Source organism: Convolutriloba macropyga, chromosome 1 (assembly GCF_964194025.1).
Source record: "Convolutriloba macropyga chromosome 1, txConMacr16.3, whole genome shotgun sequence".
Classification (NCBI taxonomy): domain Eukaryota; kingdom Metazoa; phylum Xenacoelomorpha; order Acoela; family Convolutidae; genus Convolutriloba; species Convolutriloba macropyga.
Window position 1 is genome coordinate 33,830,917 of NC_134468.1, and position 24,721 is coordinate 33,855,637.

Consider the following 24,721-nt stretch of genomic DNA (forward strand, 5'->3'; position numbering starts at 1 on the left):
CTATGAATTGTATGTCAGAACTTGTCTGGTCCTGCTATGTTTTTTTTAAATTCGCTTTACCTTTTGATTACGTTTTTTGTTTTACATAAGTCACGATTTTCACATTTGACTTCTGACTTACTTCACGCAGTTTCAACTGAATGGATTTTAAATTCTTTCAAGCTTTGAATTACGTAGCTTAGTGAATACGGTCAATGTCAAAAGAGCAGAATCAAAAGAAACGGGATAAACGGATAAAGCCTGGTTATTAAGTCTTTTTAAATTAGGCTATCAAAGTTCGTTAGAGCGATTGCTAGCTGATATTAGTTTTCAGCTGAATACCCTTCAGTTTAGAAGCTGAAAGGTGAAGTAAGTATAGGTTTAGAATCTAACTGAAACTGTACACTGAATTAGAACGAACTTAGGAAAAATATTTGTCAATTTCTATCTCTTTTTTTCTGTTTCAATCCCGATTTTTTCTGGCAATCTGCCGGCTAGGTTTAACAGCTTAGACTGGCTTTTGCACCCTGAAATGCTTTATAAATAGGTTTATACTTTTTAATTTGTTCAAGAGCAATTGGTCTGACTTTAGTTGGGTTGTTTCAGGGATTGTTCTGCCTGATTATTGTTTTAGTGACGGTTCCACGAAGTAATTGCTGTCAAACGATGTTTGCTTCAATTATATTAGTCCTGCAATCATTTTTGTAAGGTTTTTGCTGTACCGATTTGTCTTCTGACGGTTAACTCAAAAAGATGCTTTCCGTCTTCAAAATCGGGACGAACAGCTAATGCCGTTTTCCACACGTAACACAGTGCCCCGACTCCCCGTACCCCTCCCCTCTGCACTCCCAGCCTCGGCCACACACGCACTTCCATTTAAGCTAAAGCTAGCCTCCCTAAACGGTATCCAGCTAATGACGTAGTCAACCGCTCGCAAGTTGATCCAGAGCGATGCGTCCGACGTTATTCTGTTATGTTTTTTTGTTTTCTTCTCACCTATCCATGTTTATGGCAGATCTTCTCAGATAAGCTTCTATGATTAGGCTTAGTTTTGTTGGTATGATTTGTCCAGTTTCTAAGTAACAATTTTTTGATTTTGATTTTACTGGTTTTCACAAAATTTTCATTCAACCTTTGTTGTTTCCTTCATCTTTTCAATCCGTATGTAATTTTTATTGGCAATTGTTTAATGTGGTTAAAGGTTTTCATTTTTCGGTACGTGATTTAATTTCTCTGACGCCTGTTTCAAAGACGAAAGTGATATTCGTTTTTCTCATTTTTCTTTTTTTATCCTCATTAGTTTTCTTCAAAGATAATACTTGAAACGCGTATTGTTAAGGTGAATTTAGATATTGTTGCCGTATTTAGTTACTTTGATAATACTGGTTTTCGAAAGGAAGAGGAATGAAAATTGCTATTTTGAGTTTTGTTTTCGTGTATGTGAGGTTATATGCTTCGGTAACAATTGAAAGTTGGTCTTCTGATGTGATCGATTATCTGGTCGGGGTTTTATTCATTTCATTGATTGTTATTCAGGACTCCTCCTGCTTTTTGGAATTCTTTAGTTTTCTCATATTACATAAGTCATCACTTTAATGTTTGAATTCTGACTTTCTTTTCTCACTCTTCAACTTGAGTAGAATTTAAGTTGGTTCAGCAAATTTAAGCGATTACGTTCAAGGTCAGATCAAAATCAAAAACGGAATAAAACGAGAAGGCTCGGGCACTATGACAATGTTTAAGGACTTCTCCGTAAAGTTATTCAAGTCCCATATGTTATACGGCTAACTGGTATTAGTATTAATCTGGTTATCTTCCAATTCAGAGATCGAATTCTTCAAGTTGATTAAATCTTACGAAACTACGCTCAAATTTGTACACTTTTGACTCTCATAAAAAATGTTGTCAGTTTTTCCTGTATCTATTTCAATCCCAACGTTTATCAGTGGGAGAACAGCGGCTAGTTTCCTGCATACTATTCTGTTACCTGTGCCGACTATTCTCATTGCTTGTGCTTCGCTACATAAATTTATCGAGGTAATGTCAACGCGCGAGCCTCCTTTGCGCTGCGTTGGGATACATTCTTTGCGACATGCAGGACTTTGTTTGACCTTCTTAATTGCTCTCAAACGAAGTTTGTAGCGATTACATTAGTCCTGTTTTATGCTATTTTTTTTGCTTGACCGATTTTTCGTCTGACGCATTTGACTTTTCGTCCTTAAAAACGGGATAAACAGGCAGCGCCCAGCGGGCATTAAGTTTCATTAGAGGCCCTCAGCCGCGATTAGTAGTCCTTCAAGTGCTTGTGTGGTGAAGCTACTGGGAAGGCTTAGTTTAAGGTTAAAAGATCATTTTTAGGATTTTTGAGCCCAAAATAATACAATTTTTCGTGTTTTTTCGCCATTTTTCAAATTTTTTGTCGGACCAGTCTAAAATTGAGGCTGGTTAAAGTTGATAAAGGTCATTTGCAAGACATAAGTACTTTTTATGACCATTTTAAGAGATATGTTTTGGTAGTTCAAAGAAAAACACGCAAATTTATCATAATTTTCAACTTATTTTCAAGCTTTTTGAAAATTTTTGTCATTTTTTAGCCCTAGGATACAAGGAACCTCATCTAGGGTTTGATAATAGGTTACTACATATTTTCTATGGGTAATTGAATGGTTTTCAACATTTTAAAAGCACGAATTTTAGCATTTTAACTTTTTTTGACATTTATTGTCATAATTCAAGTTTTTCCAGACCCAGGGGGCCAGAAAACATCATTAATGGTTTAATAATAATTTACTAAATATTTTTTCCCATGTAATAGTTTTCAACTTTTTAATATCACAAAATTTAACAATTTTTTGTTAAAATTTGTTTTTTTTCAAATTTTGGTCATTTTTTGGGTTTCTCCTCTAGGGTTTGATAATAGGGTAGGTACTTCATGGTTTCTAGATTTAATGAAATGTTTTTCAAGATTTTAGCATCACGAATTTAGCTTTTTTGACAAAATTGCATTTTTTTATACGTTTATTGTCAATATTCAGGTTTTCTGAATGTCAGGGTTCTGAAAACCTCCGTTAGGGTTTGATAGTAAATTACTGGAAATTTTTTATTGGCCATGGATTAGTTTTAACTTTTTTAATCACAAATTCGTTCATTTTTTTTGCAATTTTCAAGTTTTTTGAAATCTTTGTCATTTTTAGTTTTCTACAGCCTCAAGAGCCACTGAACCTCCTCTAGTGTTTGATAACAGGTTACTGCCTAATTTCTAGGTGTAATTGAATGTTTTTAAAGATTTAATTATTACGAATTTTAGCATTTTAAAAAAAATATTTGCAATTTTTTCAACTTTTTTGAATATTTTTCATTTTGTTGAATTTTTTTCTGGCACCAGGGACCTCCTCCGAAGTTTGATAACAAGCTGTTGCATAGTTAATCGAATGCATGTCAATGTTTTAATGACTCAATTTTTAGCCATTTTTAAAATTTAATTTTCGAATATTTGGAAAATTATTATCATTTTCGAAGTTTATGGATTCTTATGAGCCAGTGAAACTTTTTGAGGCTTGAAATAGGGATACTAGATAGTCTGATGAGTGGCGTGATGTCACCATACATGACCCTTATTAACGCTGGATTATTGTAGAAATGTTTTATCATCAATGACTTAACTAGCACTTTCAAAGAAATCATTGTTAATTGCTTTCAAACAAAGTTTGTAACAATTATGTTAATCCTGTTTTTTTTTAATGCAATTTTTTGTCAGACCCATTTGACTTTTCGTTCTCAGAAACGGATAAACAGGTAGCGCCCAGAGGGCATTAAGTGCTCCTAGAGCCTTTCACCTCACTATTCTCCAAGTATGCGATTCACAGAAACTGTTTTGGAGACTTATATTTATGGTGCGAAGGGCGGTTCTTAGAAAATGATCCCAGACCCCCACCGCCTCCCCCACATCAGCATGTCCCCCAATCCCTACCCCTGCACATCGCTCAGTCCATAAGGGCACCGTAGAGCCAAAGATCCTCCTACCGCAGTTGACCCCCCACTGCGAGCACCTCACACCGCTTCAATTAAGCAAAATCTGGGCTCACTGAACCGTTGCTAGCTACTGACGAAGCCAACCGCTCGCCGTTCGTTTGAGAGCAATTCGCCCGAGGATAGTAGGTTATGTTCACTTTTTTACAAAAAGGCTACTGATCAAGTGCTTTGAAAATTCATAATCACAGAGCGTTCTTACTATTTGGCTTGGAAACGTTTTTTTTTGCAGATTTCATAGGCGATGGAGCTTTTGCGGATGTGTTCTGGGGCTACTACAGTGGCTCTGAAGTGGCTATAAAACGACTCAAAGGCCTTCTGTCCTCGTCAGATGAATCCTATTTCAATGCAGAGGTCGCACTGTTAAGGGAACTGCGACATCCAAATGTAGTGCTGCTTCTGGGAGTATGCAGAGACGCAGAACAGAGGCCCTTGATGGTTTTGGAGTACATGGCCAATGGAAGTCTGTTCGACGTCCTGCATGATTTTGAAAGGTAAAGGTCCCAGTGATAATGAAGTGTTTACCGTGTGATCTTAGGGTGGGCACTTATGTAGCTGTCTTGAAATTGTTCAAATTAGAAAAATTTATACGATAACCAGGAATAAGTTATGAGCCTTTGTGAACCAGAAATTTTGTAAAGCAATGATTACGTTGAGCGAGAACCCTGAAGTGGGACGTCATTCATTTTGACTAATTTCTTTGTTTTAAATGATGACGGTTTGTAGATTGTACACCGCAACGTTTGTAGATTGTAAATCCTTCGTCTCATTAATGTATTATTTTAGGTCAGGGTTGGATCACGTGGCTTTCTATCAGATTTCAAAGGATATGGCAGTGGGCATGAACTATTTGCACCGACATAAGCCAGGGCCTGTTCTCCACTTAGACTTGAAGTCCATGAATGTCCTCTTGGATGGCTATGGTAGAGCAAAGATTGGCGACTTCGGGTTCTCAAAGCTCAAGTTAGTGACATTTCGAGTACAAGGCTCACCAAATAGCCTTTCTCTGATGAATGACATGTCAAATGTTCTTGACTGGTTCTCGAGAAACCAAATGTGATTCGCGTTATTTGTTCAGTGGAGTTTCATGTTTCCAGTTGTTTAGCTCTAAAATTACGGCCGCTTATTGTTGCGACAATTTGTTGGCAAGGGTGCAGCTGAAAACAGCAGAATTTATCTATTTAGCAAATTCAACGCTTGGAAACCGCATTGAATGCGTCACGAGTTGAAAGTAATCAGGCTGAGTAATGATCTTTTGTACAAAATATTCCGACCCTTCTCATCCACAAGTTTAACGTATTTTTAATCGAAAGGAGCACGGAATCTAAAATTCAAAACAAAACAGGTTATTATAGCTGGAAGCTGCAAACTGATTGTAGCTATAATGCGATCGTGTTGGTTTTTTTTACAGTCAATTTGGCTAAATCCAATTATAGCTAAGTGATTGAAGTTGTTCTCTTCTATCAGTTTTTTATTTGAAACTCCAACTTTTCGGCGCAAGTGGTTTTTCTGGAAACGGTTAACAATTATTTGTACGCTTGGGACCGTTTTCATTCAAGGTTTTTATATTTTGGTATCTGGTTTAATGTCTTTGACGTCTGTTTCAAAGACAAAAGTTATATTCGATTTGATCATTTCTCTAATTTTTATCTGATCCTTTCGTCTTCAGTAGTTTTTAGATGGTATTCGCGTTTTGAGGACGCGTGTCGTTAAGGTGAATTTATTTGTTAGCACTGGGATTTTTCGACCTTGATACTCTGATTTTCTAAAAGAAAATGAATGGAAATTTTTCCTCATTTTTTTCTTGCTGCATGTACGGTTATATGCTTTGATTTTGATTGAAAGTTGTTCATCTGATGTGATCGATTGTCAGGTCTTGGTTTTATGCTATTCTTGGTTCGTTTTTCAGGAATTTTCCTGCTATGTTTTTGTATTTCTTTTTAGGTTTTTTTTTCATTCTACGTAAGACTTTAATTTAATGTTATACTTTTGACTTGCCGTATTCACTGTTTCAACTGAATAGAATTTAGAATTCGTTCAGCAAATTTAAGCGAATACTTTCAATGTCTGAGAGCGAAATCAAAAGACAGGGAATGAACCAAGAAGACTTAAAGTTTAAGGACTTATGTCAAGTGTCTTAAGATGTTCAGGTTATACAGACTAATGTGAGTGCTGTGCTAGGATTTAGTCTTTTTGGTAGTTAAGTGACATTTTTAATTCGTCTCGAACGAAGTTAGGAGCAATTATTGTAAACGTGTACAAAATTTTGGCTAGCCGTTTTCTGGAATATTCTTTCGATTACACTTCTTTGTGACTTTTTCAGGCTTGACTTTTTGAGTGATTTGAATTGCACATTCAGAAATTAAGATACTTTGAAACTGATTCTGAAATGAAACTGATTCTGAAGGGTAACCATACATAGTCCGTGTGGCGAGGAGGTTAATATTCAAGACTCTCATCATTGAGGTCGCGGGTGCAAACCCCGCTGACGTCAAGCCTATTCGCCCTTCTAAGTTGTTTGTCTTGACAGTCAATCGATTCAGTCTTATGGCGTTTTTATTAGAGAATTGTTTAAATTAAGTCTAATTTGGTATATTTTGGTCCATTTTAATGTGTTCTGTCTTTCTTGTTTTTTTGTGCTTTTCAGAAAAAGGCTTAAACATTCTACCCATTTACTGATTCTATGTGAGTAACCTAATTCATTACACTTATTATCTGCATAAGCTTAGAGCTAAGTTGAGTATTATTGCTCTCAATTGCTCTCGAACGAAGTTGAAATCAATGTTTGTGTGTTCATTTTGCGTTTTGTTCTAGAACATTTCTTGATTTCTCTGGCGATTAATTGCTCTCGAATGATAAGCTTTTATCGTAATCGTGTGTGTTTTTATGAAGATTTTTTGCTTGACTGTTTTTGCGCTTTTCTGGAATAATCTTTGACTTCTCAACTGACTTTTTCACGCACTTCTTGATTTTTGAGTGATTTCAATCGCTCTCATTCCGAAAAAAAGTTTTTTCAAACAAAACCGATTGTTAGAGAGACGATGACCCTGATAGCCGAGTGGTTAATGCCTCTGTCGACGTGACGGAATCGGACTCAGAAGGTGGGGTTTTGAACCCGACCTTAGACTTATGTTTTTGCACCCATAAAGAAAGTTTTATCTAGGTTAGCCGAGTAGTAAATGCGTCTGTTGTGAGGACTCTTGAGGTCGCGTATAAGTTGAATCTGTTTTATTAATAGCCGCGAAGTGATAGCGGCCATTATTGGGGTTATCATGGTTTCTTACAATTCAAAGAATTGTATTGGGGCGCTGTCTTTTCCTAAAGATCTGTTCACACATTTTCATGATTTTTGAAGTCAAATTGGAGTAGTGATTTTGGTCACGCCGAAAAAGAAAATGGAGCGAAAAAACGATTGGTTTTGGGGCATGAAATTTTGAACGGTGTTTGAGAAAACGGTGTTTGAACAAAAGTTCGCTTTCTCGTACGTGGTTTTTTTTTGTTCACATGCGGCAATTTGTCATTGAATTTTTTTTCTTGATTTTTTGAAATGGTTTTCGCAATTCAATCATAGTCCGTTCTAGGTCTAGTTTTTTTTGTTTATTCAAAGAAAATTCTTTGAATTGTACTTCAGGGCTTGTCCTTCTATGTTTTTTAATTCGTCGTCTCCATCGATGGTTCTTACGAACCGACTTCTTGAAATTGATTTTTTCATTGACTTTACTGACTTCTACTGCTTTGCAGTTAAAGTTTGTGTGCTTGACGACATTTTTGCATTAAGGTTAGTTGCATGACTTGCCTCACTAAAAAAATGACTTCTGAATTCACTTATGGAACTTCAATTTTTATGAAAATTTACTAGTTAAAGATCAGTATTGTGCATCTAAGTAGTGCCCAACTTGTTTTCCCTAATTCTTGAGTATTCGTCTTGAGTTTTTGATTTCGAATATCACTTTTGAAAAAGCTCTTTTAGGGCTTTTTCCTTATAGACCGAATGTGTCATAAAATTGACAGTCCGAAACTAACCCAAAAGGTCTAGTGGTCTATTAAAGGACTAGCGATCGGTCTGTCTATCTTATTTCTTCAGTTGTTTTAATTCATGGAAGGCCGCAAGCGTCTATCGCGGCTATTTTCTGTCAATCTGCCGGCCATGTTCTGACTACGTCATTTGGAAGTGCGCTTCAAGTTTTTAATCCAATGTAAAACAATTTATCCTAATTTTTTCCACTTAGGCGCCATTTCTATTTTCGATAATTTTGCCCAGTGATAATTGGAAGATTGACTTATTGCTAGCTGCCACAAAATGATAGTTTATTTTTGATTTAATTGAGGTTTTCTGCAATCCAAAATATTTCACTCTATTGGGTGCTGTTTTATATTCATTTTTTTGTACTTTTGATGTCAAGGAATGGTCTAACTCGGGTATTACTTTTAATTAAGCTGAAAAAAAACTTTTAACTTTTTCTCTGGCTTTTTTCTAGGAGTTTGAAAAAAGCTTTAAAATTATTTAATTTTTCACTCCAATTTTTTTATTATTATTCCTTCTGATTGCGTATTTGATAAATTGTTTTAATGAGAGGGCCCTCATTGACTTTGTGTCTCATTCTTTACACTGAGGACTGGGGAAAATTTTTTAGCGTTTCCTGCTTATTGCCTATGGTTTTCATGGCTTCGACTATGAAATTTAAGTTTTTCCGTTATTGTTGTTCTTCTTGAAATCTGATCCTTGAATTTTATTATGGACAGATCTCATTGGATTTTGGATTTTTAGGCAATGATAACTGAACCAATATAGTGTTTTAAATGGATAGCTAAACTTTTAACGATTTTTTTTTGTATTTTTATGAATTTTATGTTGTTTGAGTATGTTTTGCTTTTTGTTGTCTTGTAATTTTTTCATTATTATTTTTCATTATTATGGCATCTGCAGTTGGCTATCGTAAATGAAAAATGTTTAATGCAGTGTTTTTAAAAAAGGATTTTGAATTGTCGTCTTTTCTCTGGGTATCATTATACAATTTCCTTTGCTTTTGTATTAATGCTTAAATTAATTTTACTAATGTTTTCAGTTAATGGTGCTGTGTTTTTAAGATTATAACTGATTTTTAAATTTTGCTTTTTTTCTCTTTTGTCGACTTGTAACTCAGTTTTATAAATGACCCATCTTCCTTCTTGAAAAGCATAAGCGAATCGTTTCTATTTTCATCTATCAATTATCAATCAGGCTGTGATTATTTTTCAGTTTTAACAGCCTTATTTTTTTTATGAAAAAAGGAATTTCCTTTTGTTTTTTCTGCTTTCTCTGTAAGATTATATAGGGTCGCATTCTTTGCTTAATGTCAAAAGTTTTTGTTGTTCTTGTTGTTGTTTTAAAAATTCTACTGGTCATGGCATTACCTATTTTTTTCCTTGTTTTGCATTTCAAGAATTATCCTCCTTTTTTAAGTTTTCCTTATTCATAGTCTTCCTCGATTCATTTTAGGACCATCTAAGCACGCTCAAAGAGTTGAAAGAGCGACTTATTTAAGGTGTAGACTACCACTCAACAGCTGATTTTGCCTGCACGAAGTCTACTGTTACTACCTTTTATAGTGGTTTTTAGCTCATTTGATGAATTTTTTTTAGCATTCATGACTAACCTCACTACTAGAAAATAAATTTCTGCACCCCTGAATTGATTTAAATAGAAATAGCGCATGCTAGATACTTATGAGGAAAGTTAACTCGAAAGACATCAATTTTTGAAATAGAATTTGAATTCAGAATTTATTTTTTTATATGGCAAAGTTAGGCGTTTATTTGATGCAATTGTTTTTGTTACACTTGAGCATTTACATTGGCTTTATTCCTTTTTGTTCCGCCAAGTATTTGTTCCGTGCAATTTGTTTTCCATTTTAGTGAAATGAAAAAAAAAGACCTCACTGGTGTACACGTCCGTTTGTATTTGAGAACCAAGGATCCACTACCTTTTATATTGAAAATTGTCTCTCTTTACGTTACTTGGTAGATAATTAGGCCAAGAATGTGGATGAACAGATTGGGAATATTATGTGGGAACTTTTTCATTCGGTGTTTGTTGTGTATGCCATGATTAGTTAAGTTGCTATCGTGGATGTTATGATAATTAGCGATTGCTGCTTTTTCTGCTTCCGGTTTTTGAGTAGCCAACTTCAGTGCAAATTTTGAACAATTGAATGCCCCTTTATAATTATTGAATGCCCCTTTATAATTCTTAGGAGCAGCACAGAAAGTGGTACCGAAAAGCAACTTTCCGTGGAAAGCAGAAAAGGCTCTCCAGCCTGGATGGCACCAGAGACGTTGCAACAGGGCAAAGTGTCAACAAAAAGCGACGTCTATAGTTTTGGAGTGATTCTATGGGAGATGTTGACACGAGAGAAGCCGTACGAAGGCATGGGACTTTTCCATGTTCTGGAGGGAGTCACAAAAGGACTTAGGTATTGTCAAGCACAGAAATTTGGGATATTTTCCGTTTGCGCCCCCCCCCCCCCAGTACTTTATGCACCCCCAAGTTACAGAGAATTTGCCATTACATAGTGAATCATTGCACAGTGAAAAATATGGAACGTGCGTCGGGGGGTGCAAATAGAATGCATCCGCTAAGCTGGGGGCGCAAACGAAAAAGATCCGAAATTTTAACCCAAATAATTTGATTCAGAGTTTTCTTTGAAATGGCATTTCACACTGAAAACAATGTAGTTGAATTTTAGCTAACAGCAGTGGTGTTTTTAGTGTACCAATTATGTTGTGTCAAAATGCCTTCCAAATAAATCTCATCCATTTAAGTGAAGTGAAGACTGTCAAAAAACAATAATAAAGTGTCGATTTAGACAGTTGTTCAATGTCTGGGCAAGAATTGTTAAGATACTCTCTACGTTGTTTAGACCCATCATACCTGGCTGGGTTCCTGAGGAGCTGCAGGCACTGATAAACAGTTGCTGGCATGCACAGCCAGCACAAAGACCGTCTTTTCAGGTAAATTTTTAACCTTGACAATATTTTGTGCATATAGTTCTGGAATGCTTTATTTAGGACGTGCTTGATATTCTGGACAACCTTCATTTGCCAATGGAATGGAAGAGTCTTCTTGATGCAGCTGGGGTTCCAAGAATAGCCCTTGAAGATCCAGATGTTACCAGGAGTATTGTCGAGTTTGTTCACTTGTCTTTAAATGTATCCGACAGTAGTAGCAGTGTTCCAACAAGCGGTGGTGGACTATCGGAGTCCTTACTTCATGAGGAACGCCAAATGATTGATCTCGAAGTCGTATCTGCTTTTGAGATGCTGACAAGGAAACAAAAAGAGAAGTCGTACCAATCTCTGGTGCCAGCTCTAACAAACCTGAGCGGGTCTACGAGCGAAAAGAGTAGTCTATTAAACAGTCAGATGAAAGACATTGAAAGCTTATTGGACAAAAGTTCAAGTGATGTTACCCCACGAGCATCATCCCAAATGCAACCACAAAGCAATATTAACGAAAAAAGAGAGCAGCCAAATTTGTTCACACATGAGAGTAGACCGAGGACTGTGATTGGCACGGCTGGTGAGCCTATGAGACCCCAGATATCCGACACAGTGCTTCAACTTCAGAAGTCGAAACTGCGTCCGACAACTGTTGCCCCGCACCCGAGCCAACTGGCTAATTTGGCAAGTGTTGACGAGGGAAGGTTGAGCTCCATTGCTGCAGTTATCAAACAGGTGATCTTTTCGGGTATCCTTTTTAGTAGCCGTTGTCAGCTTCTCAACCCCTATTGTGTTGTAGCTCTCCTCTTTAACAATTCAAAGTGTTTCAATTATAGTGGTGCGCTGTCTGTTTAATTGCTCTCAAACAAGGTACGTAGTATCCATGTTAAAGTAGTCTTTTTTATGCGATTTTTCGTCTGACTGTTTTTTCGGCACTGATCGCTCTGTTACGTTAGTTGCCCAACGATTAGCAATTTGACTAACGTTAGTCTGATACGGTTTTTAATAGCAGCCCTCATCTTCTCAGCCGGCTATGATAGCGCTCCTATTTTTTACGACTCGAAGAGGAGTATTGGAGAAGTTTTTTCTAAAATCAATTTTATTGGAGTTATTTTTGAAGCGGGAAATGAAACGCGTGAAAAAATTTGGAGTGATTTTGGTGCTGACAAAAGTGAAGAACGGAGCGAAAAGAGTGGTTTTTGTTCATACCGCTGTTTTTGAGAGAGCGAGAAATTGATGTGTGAAAAAATTTTCTCTAAGCGAGCGAAATTTTTTTGTTCACGTGCGACTTTTAAAAGCAGTTTTTTGCAACTTTTGATGGTTATGGGGTTTGATTATGATATTGTATTAGTTTTAGACTTGTTTTGATAGGAATTGAAAGTTTGAAGTAGTTAATTTGAGTATAATGCTAATTTGGAGGTTTTTGCAGTTTTGCTGATTTTTAGACGAAATTTAATGATATTTTTTGCTTGTTTTTAATAGCCGCACAGCGATAGCTGGGGCTATTTTTGGCCTTCTCTTGGTTTTTTTTTATTTCGTCGTCATGATTTTTGTTACGACCATATGACGTCACAGCCACTTTTAGTTCATTCGTTCATGCAATTTCAACTGAATTGCATGTGTGACGTCATTTTTCGCTCTTAGTGGAGCGAGTTTTTTTGTTCATGCACGTGATTAAATTTTTGGTCACACTTGACTTACCTCACTCTCTAAAATGACTTCCTCACTTTGAATTTGACTTTTATTTACTTTAATTCAAAGAGATAAGGTCAAATGGATGTGTGTCACTCTAAATGAAGGTTAATTGAGATCAGCTAATAGAGGCAGCAATAAGTTATACAGATTTTTAATCAAAATATAACAGATCACCCTTCAATGAAAAGACGGGTTTTTTTGGTCTGTCTTTTTCACTGTTTTTTTAGACTGCCGATCTACGAATCTATTGCGGCTATTTTCTGGCAATCTGCCAGCTATGTTTTTTTTGTGTTAATGCTTTAAGTGGGAGTTGAATAGAAGCTTGTTACTTAAAGAATGTTCAGATACCAGTTGGCCCAAGTTTTCTTGGTATAAATCATTTTTTTTCAAGGAAAATTGACAGAAATTGAGAAATTTGAAACCATTTTTCTTATTTTTTTTTGCAGTTTTTCTTTTTTATTCTTAGATAACTTTCTTAGCCTATCATGACTTGCCCATTGTTTTGCGAGCTTTTCATTGCTCTAATTGCAAAGGAATTGTATTCGGGTCTATCTTTCCTTGTACTATTTTAAAAAGTCATTAAGTTTTTACAGTTTTTTGTTAATTTGTTTTTGGTTTTGAATGCTGTCTATTCTTCCTCAAATTTTTTAAGGTTTTTGTGGAGGTTCAGGGTTCGCAATAGTTGTAGTTGTTTAGTCATAAATACGGGCAATTTTCTCCTGCAGGTCGTTTCCTGAATTCTTCCGGCTATGTTTTTTTTTACTTCGTCGAACTTTTTTTCGCTTTACCCATTTTGCCGCTTTTTCGACATTATGCGTGAAATCTTTTTGACTTCTCTAGGCTAGTTTCAGTCTTCTGTCATTCTGCTCAAAGTCCTTTTAAACAGCAGCTGGTCGTTAAAGCAAATCAAATTGTAGAGAGTCAGTACAAAAAAAAATCAAAATCAGAAATAGAAACGGGATAAACCCATAAAGTCCATTTTTAGATGCCCGGTACTTGAACTTTGTTCTCAAGTACTTAAGTTTTAGTTACTATCCATAATGCTTATTGGTATTGATGCTAGACCCTGTAGCCTCTCACTGAGAGACATGAGTAAGTTCTATTACGAAATGACATCAAAATAAATCGCACATAAAAATGTTTTTGTACAAAAATCAATTTTTGTTATTTTCTTGCAATCCCAATAGAGTTATGGGAATCAACGGCGGCTATTTTCTGGCAATCTGCCGGATATGTTTTTAATAGCCGCCCTCAGCCTCTCAAACGGCTGTTATTTAGGCGCTCTCCTTTTTTCATTTCGCTTTACCTCATAAGTCACTTTTTTCACGTTTGACTTCTGACTTACCTCGCTCACTGTTTCAACTGAATGGATTTTAATTGCTTTCAAGCATTGGGTTACGTAATTTAGCGAATACGGTCAATGCCAAATGATCAAAATGAAAAGAAACAGGATAAACCGATAACGCGCGGTTATTAATTAAGTCTTTTTGAATTAGGTTATCAAAGTTCATTAGAGCGATTGCTAGCTGATATTAGTATTAAGCTTAATACCCTTCAGTTTAGAAGCTGAAGTAAGTATAGGTTTAGAATGTAACTGAAATTGCACACTGAGTTAGAACAGTTTTTGAAACTTGGGAAACAGTTTTGTCTATTTCTCTTCTTTTTCTGTTTCAATCCCGACGTGCGTCAACGGCGGCTGTTTTCCGGCAATCTGCCGGCTGTGTTTTGTGATCTGTTCACATTTTCTCTTTTTTTGACTTTTCTACGTCATTGAGAAGTCAAATTAGATTCATGTTGCTTCTGCTTGACAAATTTGCACCGAACAGCCGGTGGAGACACGGAAAAACTATTTTAAGTAGGGAAAAATTATAAATCCGGAAAAAAATCGAATGTGTAGTAAGAACTGCCTGATCGTTCAAATATGACTTTGACAGCAACGCCCATCGAATATCTCAACATTGTAGATTGAACATAATAATCTCTATCAAATAACAAGAACAGTCGAAATAACCAAATTTAATTTTAAAATAGACAAAATGGTCCAGAGTTTGATAAATTTTGCGCAATTTTAACACAAAAAATCAAAAATTGAAACCAATGAATGCAAAAGTTCACCAAATCAATCAAAACAAATTCAATAAAAATACAAGGAATGATATGGTATGACATTTGAAGAAGAGCAAAACTTAAAGATGCGTCAAACTACGCAAAATGAAAAAATTAGCTGGAGTTGAATCTGAAAGTATAATTTTGTTGCATTCAAGTTGTTGCATCTAGAGTTGCATCTAAATAATAGCCGTCAGCCTCTCAATAGCTATTTTTTAGGAGCTCTCCTTTTTAACAATTCAAAGTGTTTCAATTATAGTGGTGAGCTGTCTTTTAATTGCTCTCAAACAAAGTATGTAGTATCTATATTAAAGTAGTCTTTTTTATGCGATTTTTCGTCTGACTGTTTTTTCGGCACTGTTCGTTCTCAAAACGGGAAAAAGTTAAAACCCGGAGGGCAATAATTGGCTGCGCAACTCCTAGCTTCTTGCGTCTTACTAGACTGTGAGTATGCGGTCAAACCGCCCCCTCCGAATCCCCCAACACCCCACTCACCCTTCTACCCTCTTCAACCTAACCTGGCCATTTCAACCTGACCCCCCTCTCCACCAGCCCTCCCTAACCTTGCCCCATCGTTTAAGCAAACCACCCCCCTGTTTCTAGCATACCAAAGACCGGCTGGCTAGTAGTGAAGCCGACCGCTCGCCCAACGTTAGTCGCCCAACGATGAGCATTTCGAACGAGGTTAGTCCCATATGGTTAATAGCCGCCCTCATCTTCTCAGCCGGCTATTATAGCGCTCCTATTTTTTTTACTTCGTCGAACTTTTTTCGCTTTACCATTTGGCCGCTTTTTCGACGTTTTGCGTGAAATCTTTTTGACTTCTCTAGTCTAGTTTCTCTCTTCTCTCATTCTGCTAAAAGTGAAATTGAACATCAGTTGCTCAGCAAAGCAATTCAAAATGAACAGAGTCAGTATAAAAAATTGAAGTCAGAAATAGAAACGGGATCAACCCGTAAAAGCCCAATTTTAGATGCCCGGTATTTGAACGTCGTTCCTATAAGTCTTAGTTACCATCTCTTATGCTTATTGGTATTGATAGTAGCTCCTGTAGCCTCTCTCCAAGAAACAGAAGTATGTTCAACTAGGAAATGCCATCAAAATAAATCTTAAAATGTTTTTGTACAAAAATCTTTATTTTTTCTATCTTCTATTCTTTAAATCCCAATCATGCTTATTGGAGTCAACGGCGGCTATTTTCCGGCAATCTGCCGGGTATGTTTTGTTTTATGATCTGTTCACAGTTTCTGTTTGGGCTTTTCTACGTCATTGAGAAGTCAAATTAGAGCAATGTTGCTTCTACTGGACAAATTTGCACCGAACAGGCGGTGGAGAAACGAAAAAACAATTTAATTAGGGAAAAATTAGGGAAATCAGGAAATAAATTCAAATTCGGAAGAACTGCCTGATCTAAAATCTGAAATTTTTAAGTTTTCCAATTTTTGTCAAATTTTGATGTCAAATAAAAGTTGCTGCATGGTTGTTAGTGTCAAGGGAAATGTGTCCAAAAATTTAACATTTCCAGTCAACCTCAGTTGCCAGGTAACCTCCAGGGTTTGACAGTATGTTATTACACAGTTGCTAGGGGCAATGGAATGGTTTTCAACCTTTTAATAGAACGAAAATCTATTTGATAAATTTTGCTTTTTCTTAAAATTATTGTTTTGCCTAGTTTATCGATCTTTATGAGCCAATGAATTTTTTAAGGCTTAGAATTGGGATTCTGAATAGCCTCTAGAGACACAGAAATGGTTCTGAAGATATTAATATCACAATTTTCAGCAACCTTTCATAAAAATTTGCAGTTGATTTCAATTTTTTTTGAAGTTTTCTCTCATTTTCTGAGTTAATCAATCTTCAAGGGCCAATGCATTTTTTCAGGTCATGCAGATGTAATGCTCGACCGATTTCATAGAAACTAATTGGGTTTGAACTTATTTTTGAGGTATTATTACATATAGGTATATTTAATTGGATCAAATTTTGCCTTCGGGGTAAAAGCTTTAGCAGTGCGTATATTTTTTTTTATTTTTGTTTGATTGTTTAGTTTGTTTGGTTGTTCAATAGCCGCCTCAGCTTCTCAGCCGGCTATTATAGCGCTTCTAGTTTTTTGGCGCTTTAAAAATTTTTGGCTTTACCTTAGTTCACAGATTGTTCAACATTTTGCGTGAAAGCTTTTTAACTTCTCTAGGCTAGTTTCATTCTTCTCTCATTCTGCTCAAAGTGCTTTTAGACAGCAGTTGCTGAGCAAAGCAATTCAAAAGAATGGAGTCAGTATTAAAAAATGAAATAATCAGAAATAGAAACGGGATAAACTCATAAAGCATGATTTTAGATGCCCGTTACTCTAACTTTGTTCTTAGTCACCATCTCTAATGCTTATTGGTATTGATACTAGCCCATGTGCTGTCTCACTACGAAACAGGAGTATGTTCAGCTCCAAAATGACATCAAAATAGTTCGCACTTTAACATTTCTTGTATGAAAATCTTTTTTTGACTAGTTTTTTCTCTTCTTTCAATCCCAATCGGGGTTATGGGAATCAACTGCGGCTATTTTCCGGAAATCTGCCGGTTATGTTTTAGTTTCTCAACTTGTTGAGATGTTTTTGTGTTTTGTCTGGCATTGTTCAATTGATCTGATGGTCAGGTAGAGTACATCTAAGTTTTTCATTCAATTCTTTGGATTGTATTTCAGGACTTGTCCTGCTATGTTTTTTTATTTCGCCTCACCTTTTGATCACGTTTTTCGTTTTACTTAAGTCACAATTTTTGTCGCTTGACGTCTGACTTACCTCACTGACTGTTTCAACTGAATGAATTTTAAATTCTTTCAAGCATTGTATTTCGCAATGTAATGAATACAGTCAACGTCAAAATACCTAAATGAAAAGAAACGGAATAAACTGATGAAGCCCGGTCATTCATTCATAGTACATTAAGTTATCAAAGTTCATTAGAGCAGTTGCTAGCTGACATTAATTTTTTATCTTTTAGTTTAGAAGCTGAATTAATTATAGTTTTAGAATCAACGGAAGCTGCACACCGAATTAACTCACTTTTTGAAACATAGGTAAAATTCTTTTAATTTCTATCTTTCTTTTTCTGTTTCAATCCTGATGTCCGTCAACGGCGGCTATTTCCCGGCAATCTGCCGGCTTTTTTATTCAGAATGCCAAAAATGCTTCCAGAGGTGCAGTTACTAGTTGATTTATTTTTAAAAAACCACTGCCACTACTGTCTTAAAAAATAGAAGCTAGAACTAAAAATACATGCATAGACAATTTTGTTCACGCAGTGAGAAGTTTTTCAAACCTAATTTTTTTGCTCACTCTCAGATTAATGTATCAACAAAAACTACTCTTAAGTTTCTCTCTCCGTGTTGCTTTTGTTTAACAGATTGACCGAAACTTGTCACCTAGGGTATTGACTTTTAACTTGACACTTAACCGATTAAACAAATAAGACAATAATAACCTCTCTTTGAACTCTAAAATTCAAAACCGCACCTTTTAAAAACGAACATTTTTTTGGAAACATCCTAATTTCAAATAAAATATTTTCAAGAAATTTAGTCTAATTGTTAGAGAACAACTCCTTTTGCTTGTACGAATTGATTAGTGCAGCGAGAATTAATGAGAAGTAATTTCAAATTCTCTATTAGAAAAGAGTCCAAGCGTGAGCAACCTGTAATCAGTGAAAAAGTTAGTGGCAGCATGAACATTTTTATGTTTACAAAATCTCAATTGTTTCCAAAATCTCAATACAGGAATCTCAATTGTTTCCGGAAAAACTTCCAGCTCCTTGAAAACGCAAAGTATTATTTCTATTTCGTAATAAATGTCAAAAGGAAAGTGGACCAACTTTGGTGTAATTTTTTCACTTTAAATTTCAGTGGTTATGCACAGAGTATAATAACCTCTAATGACGTTATTTGAGGCCACCTCTAAATGAATTTAGTTACCCCCCCCACTGGAGTCGGTTGTAATAGATCCGAGCTCGTACCTATCGTTCGAGAGCAATTATTCCGACGTTAGTCGGTTATGTTTTTATTTGAATATTACAAAATTTGTGGAAGTGTTCACGGATCACTGAGTGATAGATCTAATCCCCTATTGATTTCCCGTTGAGGAAAATTCCAAAGAGAAACCGCATGATAATCCATACTCAAGTTCTCAGCTAACAATATCACTCCAAAATGTATCAAATTGGACATCGTCAAGAATTACACACAACTTAAAAAACCAACTTTTGATGTAATGTAATATCTTTTGTACTCTTCCTAGTATTCCCGTAGAGGACTGCAGAGTCATTAGATTATCATTAGTTGAGTACTGTTTTGTTAAAGTAACGATAAACCTCATACAGAGCTGGCCTAATTATTAGAACGGTTAGATTACCTCAATTGAATTTCAATTAAGTTTTACATTCTCAGCTGAGATTAAATACTTGCAGAAGTCTTTTGTTTAGTGAGGTAGGCCATATATTATTAAATACGTTAGCACAGGATTGTTCTAATGACACGTGCAGACTACAGTAAAAGACGACGTCGCGCTCAAAAATGTATTTGGTGAGACTGAGACCTCACCCAGAAATTTGCAGATTGACTTCGTGGCGCTTGATCAAATTGTGATAATATCTGAAAGCCGGCGATTAAAAAAAACAACAGGGCGTGCCTTCAACTGTATTCGGAGAATTTTTGAGTCGTTCCCATTATAGCTCACCAGGTTAATGGTCAGATAACATAACGTATAGCCCTCTCTCCCCCAACATGGAAACATACAACGCGGGAGTACTAAAAATTCGTGGTGAGAGGATAATTCGAAAGACCCGATTTTATAATGAGTGCGAATTGCTCTCAAACGGCCGGCAAGCGATTGGGATTGGTGGTAGCCAGCTGGGCGTAAAGATGCTAGCATAAGGTGCTCAAGCCGAGTGGATGGGAAGGGTTGATAAGGGAAGTCCTAATCGACAGGTGCAGGAGGGTGGACGGAGGCTTTATGTGAGATGGTGGGTAACCGATAGGGGAAGGTGGCCCATATACTTAAGATTAAGAACCGTCCTTCACATGGCAAAATTATGTTGCCTTAAATATCGGTGAATTGCATACTTAGAGACTAGTAAGATTTCAGGCTCTAGGAGAGCTCTAGCAAGGCTCCAGGCCTCAAATATCGCTGTTGCCTCAAGTATCGGTGAATTGCATACGTAGACTAGTAAGGCTTCAGGTTGTAGCTGTTTATCCCGTTTTCGAGGACGAAAAGTTAACAGCGTCAGACGAAAAATCCGTCAAGCGAAAACCGCATGAAAGACAGCAGGAATAGCATAATGGCTAAACTTCGATTGAGCGTAATTACAAAACAAGCCAAATTATACACGTGAACAAAATACACCTAACAAAAAAAGCGGATTTTTCACTCACAGAAAAATAACACGCAGTGAAACCATTCGATTATTGTCTCCACTTCCTGGTTCGTTGTGATGAAAATAGCCAATCAGAATCTTTAGAAGATGTCTCTGGAAGAGCACCCCAATGTCAACTTAAGACAGAGCCCAATGCAATTCAAATTGTTTGATCATACTGAAACACAATTATGCTAAGCATAACTGACTAACGTCAGAAGAATTGCTCTCGAAAGACCAGCGGGAGCTCCACTCTATTGCCACCTGCTTCAGCCGGTGGGGGAGGGCTAACTAAGTTCATTAGAGGGTAACTAAATTCACTTTCAATTTTGACTTCGTCTGTAAATTTAGTTTGCCTATTTCTACTGTTCTTTCTATTTTTCAATAGACTTGTGTTCAATCTTTGATGTTTTTATTAATATTTTTTTTTACAAAATATAAGATTTTGTCAATTTGCCTCATTTCTCCTTTTTCTCTGTTTTCGTTGTACGTGTGTAATTGGATTGCAATGTGAGCTGCAAATAACTATTTTGGAGTGGAAAGCTGTGATAAATTTTTAGAAATTTGTGTTGCTTGTCTCGTGTTTTCCGTCTGTTCATTTGAAATCGGTAAGAATAATTAAGCACAAAATTGTTTTTGTTTAGCAAGTGGGTGATTCAGTCCTAAATGAATATCTACGTCGAGTCGGTTCCCGATACTTCCGACCGTTTTCTTGTCTTCCCTACTTTTGTTACGACCATTAGATCATGTGGCAAGAAGTCAGAGCAACTTGTTCGATGACTTCTAGCACTAAGCAGTTCAATTTGTGTTCGTGACACGTGTTTCCCTTTCTTGAGTTTTTAAGTCAATTATGCGACTTATCTCGCATACATGACATATATATCGGAATAAAATTGATTTGCGTTTATTAAATCTAAACGAAATCTAATATAGGTAATCAAAACTGAATAATTACTAGGCTTCAAATATTGAATTGTTTTATAGCTGCAAAGCGATAGCGGCTATTATTGAGATCGCGTTTTTTTTTTACTTTTGTTGATATTTGCGCTTTTTCTTTAATTCGTCGTCTCCATCGATGATTCTTGCGACCTGACTTCTTGGAATTGACTTTTTCAATTTTAGTGGTTTCTACTGCTTCGCAGTTAAAATTTGTGTGCGTGACGTCATTTGTTCGGCTGCTAGGTCAATTGTGAAACTTAACTCACTGAAAAAAATGACTTCTGAACTCGCTTAATGAACTTTAATTTTTATGAAAATTTACTAGTTAAAGATCAATTGTGTGCATCTAAGTAGTGCCAAACTTATATGCCCTAATTAGTGAGTATTAGTCTTTTTGAGTTTTTGATTTCCAAAATAAATTTTTGGGAATCTATTCTGGGAATTCTCTGGGAATTCCCAGATAAATTTTCTGGGAATTCCATAAAAACTCTTTTAGGGCTTTTTCCTTACAGACCGTATGTGTATCATAAAAATGACAGTACGTATCTAACCCAAAAAAATCTAGTGGTCTACTATAGTTAGATCTTAGTAAGGCCAAACGTATATGTCCTAATTCGTGTCTTGAGTTTTTTATTTGGAATATTAATTTTTGAAAAAGCTCTAATAGGGCTTTTTGCTTATAGAGCGTATGTGTCTCATAAAAGTGACAGTCGGAATCTAACCCAAAGTTCTAGTGTTCTTTTGAAGTACTGGTGGTCATTCTGTCTATCTTATTTCTTTAGTTGTTTCAATTCATGGAAGGCCCCAAGCATGTTTTAAATTTCCATGAAAAAATAAGCCTAGAAATTGAATTCAGTCTGGTTTTTTGTCATATTTTTGTCCTTTTCTTTGTCGTTTTTTAATTGCGAGTCTCACTGCTTTATATCGCCGCCATTTTCGGCTGTGTTCTGAATCGCTTTCTGTCTTTGGTCTTTGTGGCATTTTAAGTAGTGAGTCTCGACAGGGTATTTCAGGCTATTCTCGGACGATTTGCCTGCTATGTTTTGTCAATTAGCTGTTTTTCCTAAATTCTACATTTCTGGGCGAGCAATAAGGATAGGTTTTCAAGTTATTTAAGAGTCTACGTTGTCCATTTCACAACATGTGTACTTGGATCGTTCGCTATATTTAACAGCAAACGTCAATGCCCTGATTATTTTTAGGCTCTGAATGAGAGACGGGAATACATGCTGGAGGACACGAGAGATGCGGATGTTGATCCTGGAGAAACGTCGACAATTGGAAGCATTTCTAGCAGAAGCGGAATAGCACCAGAATGATCTTTATTTCCTCGGCGCCAAACCTCTAAACTCATTGAGTTGCTGTCATTTCAAACCTGCCTTACACTTTCTAGAAGGATTATTATCAGATATTGCAGTCACTTTTTAACAGCTTTTATAGTTTTGCTACTCTCCAATTTAACAAACTAACTTGTGCCAATTAGTCTCATTCTCATCACAAAAGGCGCTTCCGTTGATAAACTTGATAGTATCTGTTCTGTTGTAGTTTGTATGTAAATTGCACGAAACAAGCATTCTTTTGTATGTAGTGTTCATAGTTGTACATATTGTCCATTTGTATCATATTCTCGTCTTGTGCGAAGCTTGTGGTCTTCATAGTTTAATTTATCTTTTTCACCTCATCTTTTTGCCCATTTCAATCTGAGTGAATGACCTCAAAACGGAACTTGTACTGTACTGAATTTAACTGTCAGCAGTCCCGTGATGGAGTTTTTCAAAATCCAAATTTGTAGGCTAGTCAATTTTGTTTTCTGATGGAATATAAAATACATGGAATGACTGGAAATTATCTCACTGATGTTTGAATAAAAGTACATCCTAATTAGCCACTACAGAACTCTGATGGTTTAATTCGATCTGTTGAATTGCTCAACTTGCGAAATTTGTAGCAATCATACTACTCCTGTTGGTCTTTTTAATGATCTTTGTCCAATCGTTTTTCGCCTGATTGATTAATTTTCTTGAATTGTCTTCTGGAGAAACTGCCGGACCGGATGGTTTCATGTTTCTGAGCAGTTCTCTTAGAGCCTTACTGGTCTCGATTCCCGAAGTATACGATCGACCGCAACTGCTAATGAGGCATAAGTTTTTGTGAAGAACAATTCTTGGATTTCTGGACCCCATATTTCCCACCCGCTCTTCATTCGGACAATAGAACTGTGACTCTCCACCTATGCCCATGACCTCTGTCTTTCTTTTGCCTCCACCCAATTTTCGTGCCTCTCAGCTTCGTCCAAATCAGAATGATTCCCTAAACTTAAGCTAGCTACAAATGCAACCCCTCACCATTCGCTGGAGAGCAATTCGTCAGACAATCTGTTTAATTGCTCATGAACGAAGCTCTTAACAATTATTGTAAACGTGTGTGTCTTTTTTATGCAAAATTTTCGCTTGACAGTTTTGACTTTTTGAGTGACTTTTACGCCCTGGAGTTGCGTAATCTAAAATTTTCTCTCAATCAAATTTTCAAGGAACTGAACTCAATTGGCGGCAATTTAATACTAAAAGTCAAATGAAAATGCGCCGAAACTTGTGCCATTTTTTACTTTAAATCGTAATAGTTTTTTATGTTAACCTCTAATGTGGTTATTTGAAGCCAACTATTGATCTTCTTACTCCCATTTAGACTCCCCCGACTGAAGCAGGCTGCAATTGATTAGAGCTCTCACTAGTCGTTCGAGAGCAATTCTTCCGACGTTTAGTTGGTTATGTTTAATTCATATCAAACGAATTCTGCAGCAATTACGATCATGCTGTTGCTTTGTGCGATTTTTGTACTGCCACTTTTTTGTCTGACCACTGAATTTTTGTTACTTCCGTCTGTAGAAACAGGATAAACGGGTAGGGCCCGGGGGTATTAAGTTGCTGAGCTGTTCTCTTTGAGCCTTACTGTAATGCGATTGGTATTTGATTGACCAAAAATGTTGACAGGAGACAATTTCTAGGTGCAATTCTTTGAGCCCCTCACTTAACATTCTTGTTCATTCCCCACATGCCATGCAACCTCTGAACATCAAACTATGTTGGCGTAATCTTACTGTGTGAAGGAAAATTTTATGTGGTTTTAATACACCCTCCCACTTCCCACTATTAACCCCCTCTCCCTCCTTCCAGCACTGCTCCCTATTTGGAGTTTAGTGGTTGTACTTTGGCGGCTTGTTTGCTCACGAACGAAGTTTGAAGCCATTTTTGTAAACGTGTTGGTCTTTATTGCAAAGTATTTTCTTGACCGTTTGTCTTTTCGAGAAATTTTTACGCTCTTCGACTTTTTAGTTAAGCGTGATCTAATTATTCTCTCATTCGCAAGTGTCAGCTGCTGCGCTCAAGTCGCGGCAGTTCACTACTAAAAGTCAAATGAAAAGTTCGCCACCAAAATTGGCATAATTTTTTTGCCTTCAATTTTATTAGTGGCTACAGTGGGATATGATAACCTCTAAAGACATCATTTGAAGCCCCCTTAGTGAAGTTAGTTACTCCCCCCTCGACTGAAGCAGGATGCAATAGATTCGGGCTCCGACTAGTTGTTCGAGAGCGATT

The 24,721-nt window shown here is 36.5% G+C and overlaps 1 protein-coding gene across 1 annotated transcript in view; it reads left to right on the top strand.

The window, feature by feature from the left end:
* The window catches only part of LOC142338090 (uncharacterized), a 46,567-nt gene extending 23,761 nt beyond the window's left edge, over positions 1–22,806 (top strand). The window contains exons 7-12 of the mRNA XM_075387725.1: positions 4,241–4,502; positions 4,795–4,971; positions 10,242–10,460; positions 10,908–10,998; positions 11,056–11,721; positions 22,328–22,806. Of these exons, the coding sequence (XP_075243840.1) occupies positions 4,241–4,502; positions 4,795–4,971; positions 10,242–10,460; positions 10,908–10,998; positions 11,056–11,721; positions 22,328–22,444 (1,532 nt within the window). The 3' untranslated portion in view covers positions 22,445–22,806. The remainder of the gene's footprint in view (positions 1–4,240; positions 4,503–4,794; positions 4,972–10,241; positions 10,461–10,907; positions 10,999–11,055; positions 11,722–22,327) is intronic.
* The last annotated feature ends 1,915 nt before the right edge of the window (positions 22,807–24,721 follow it).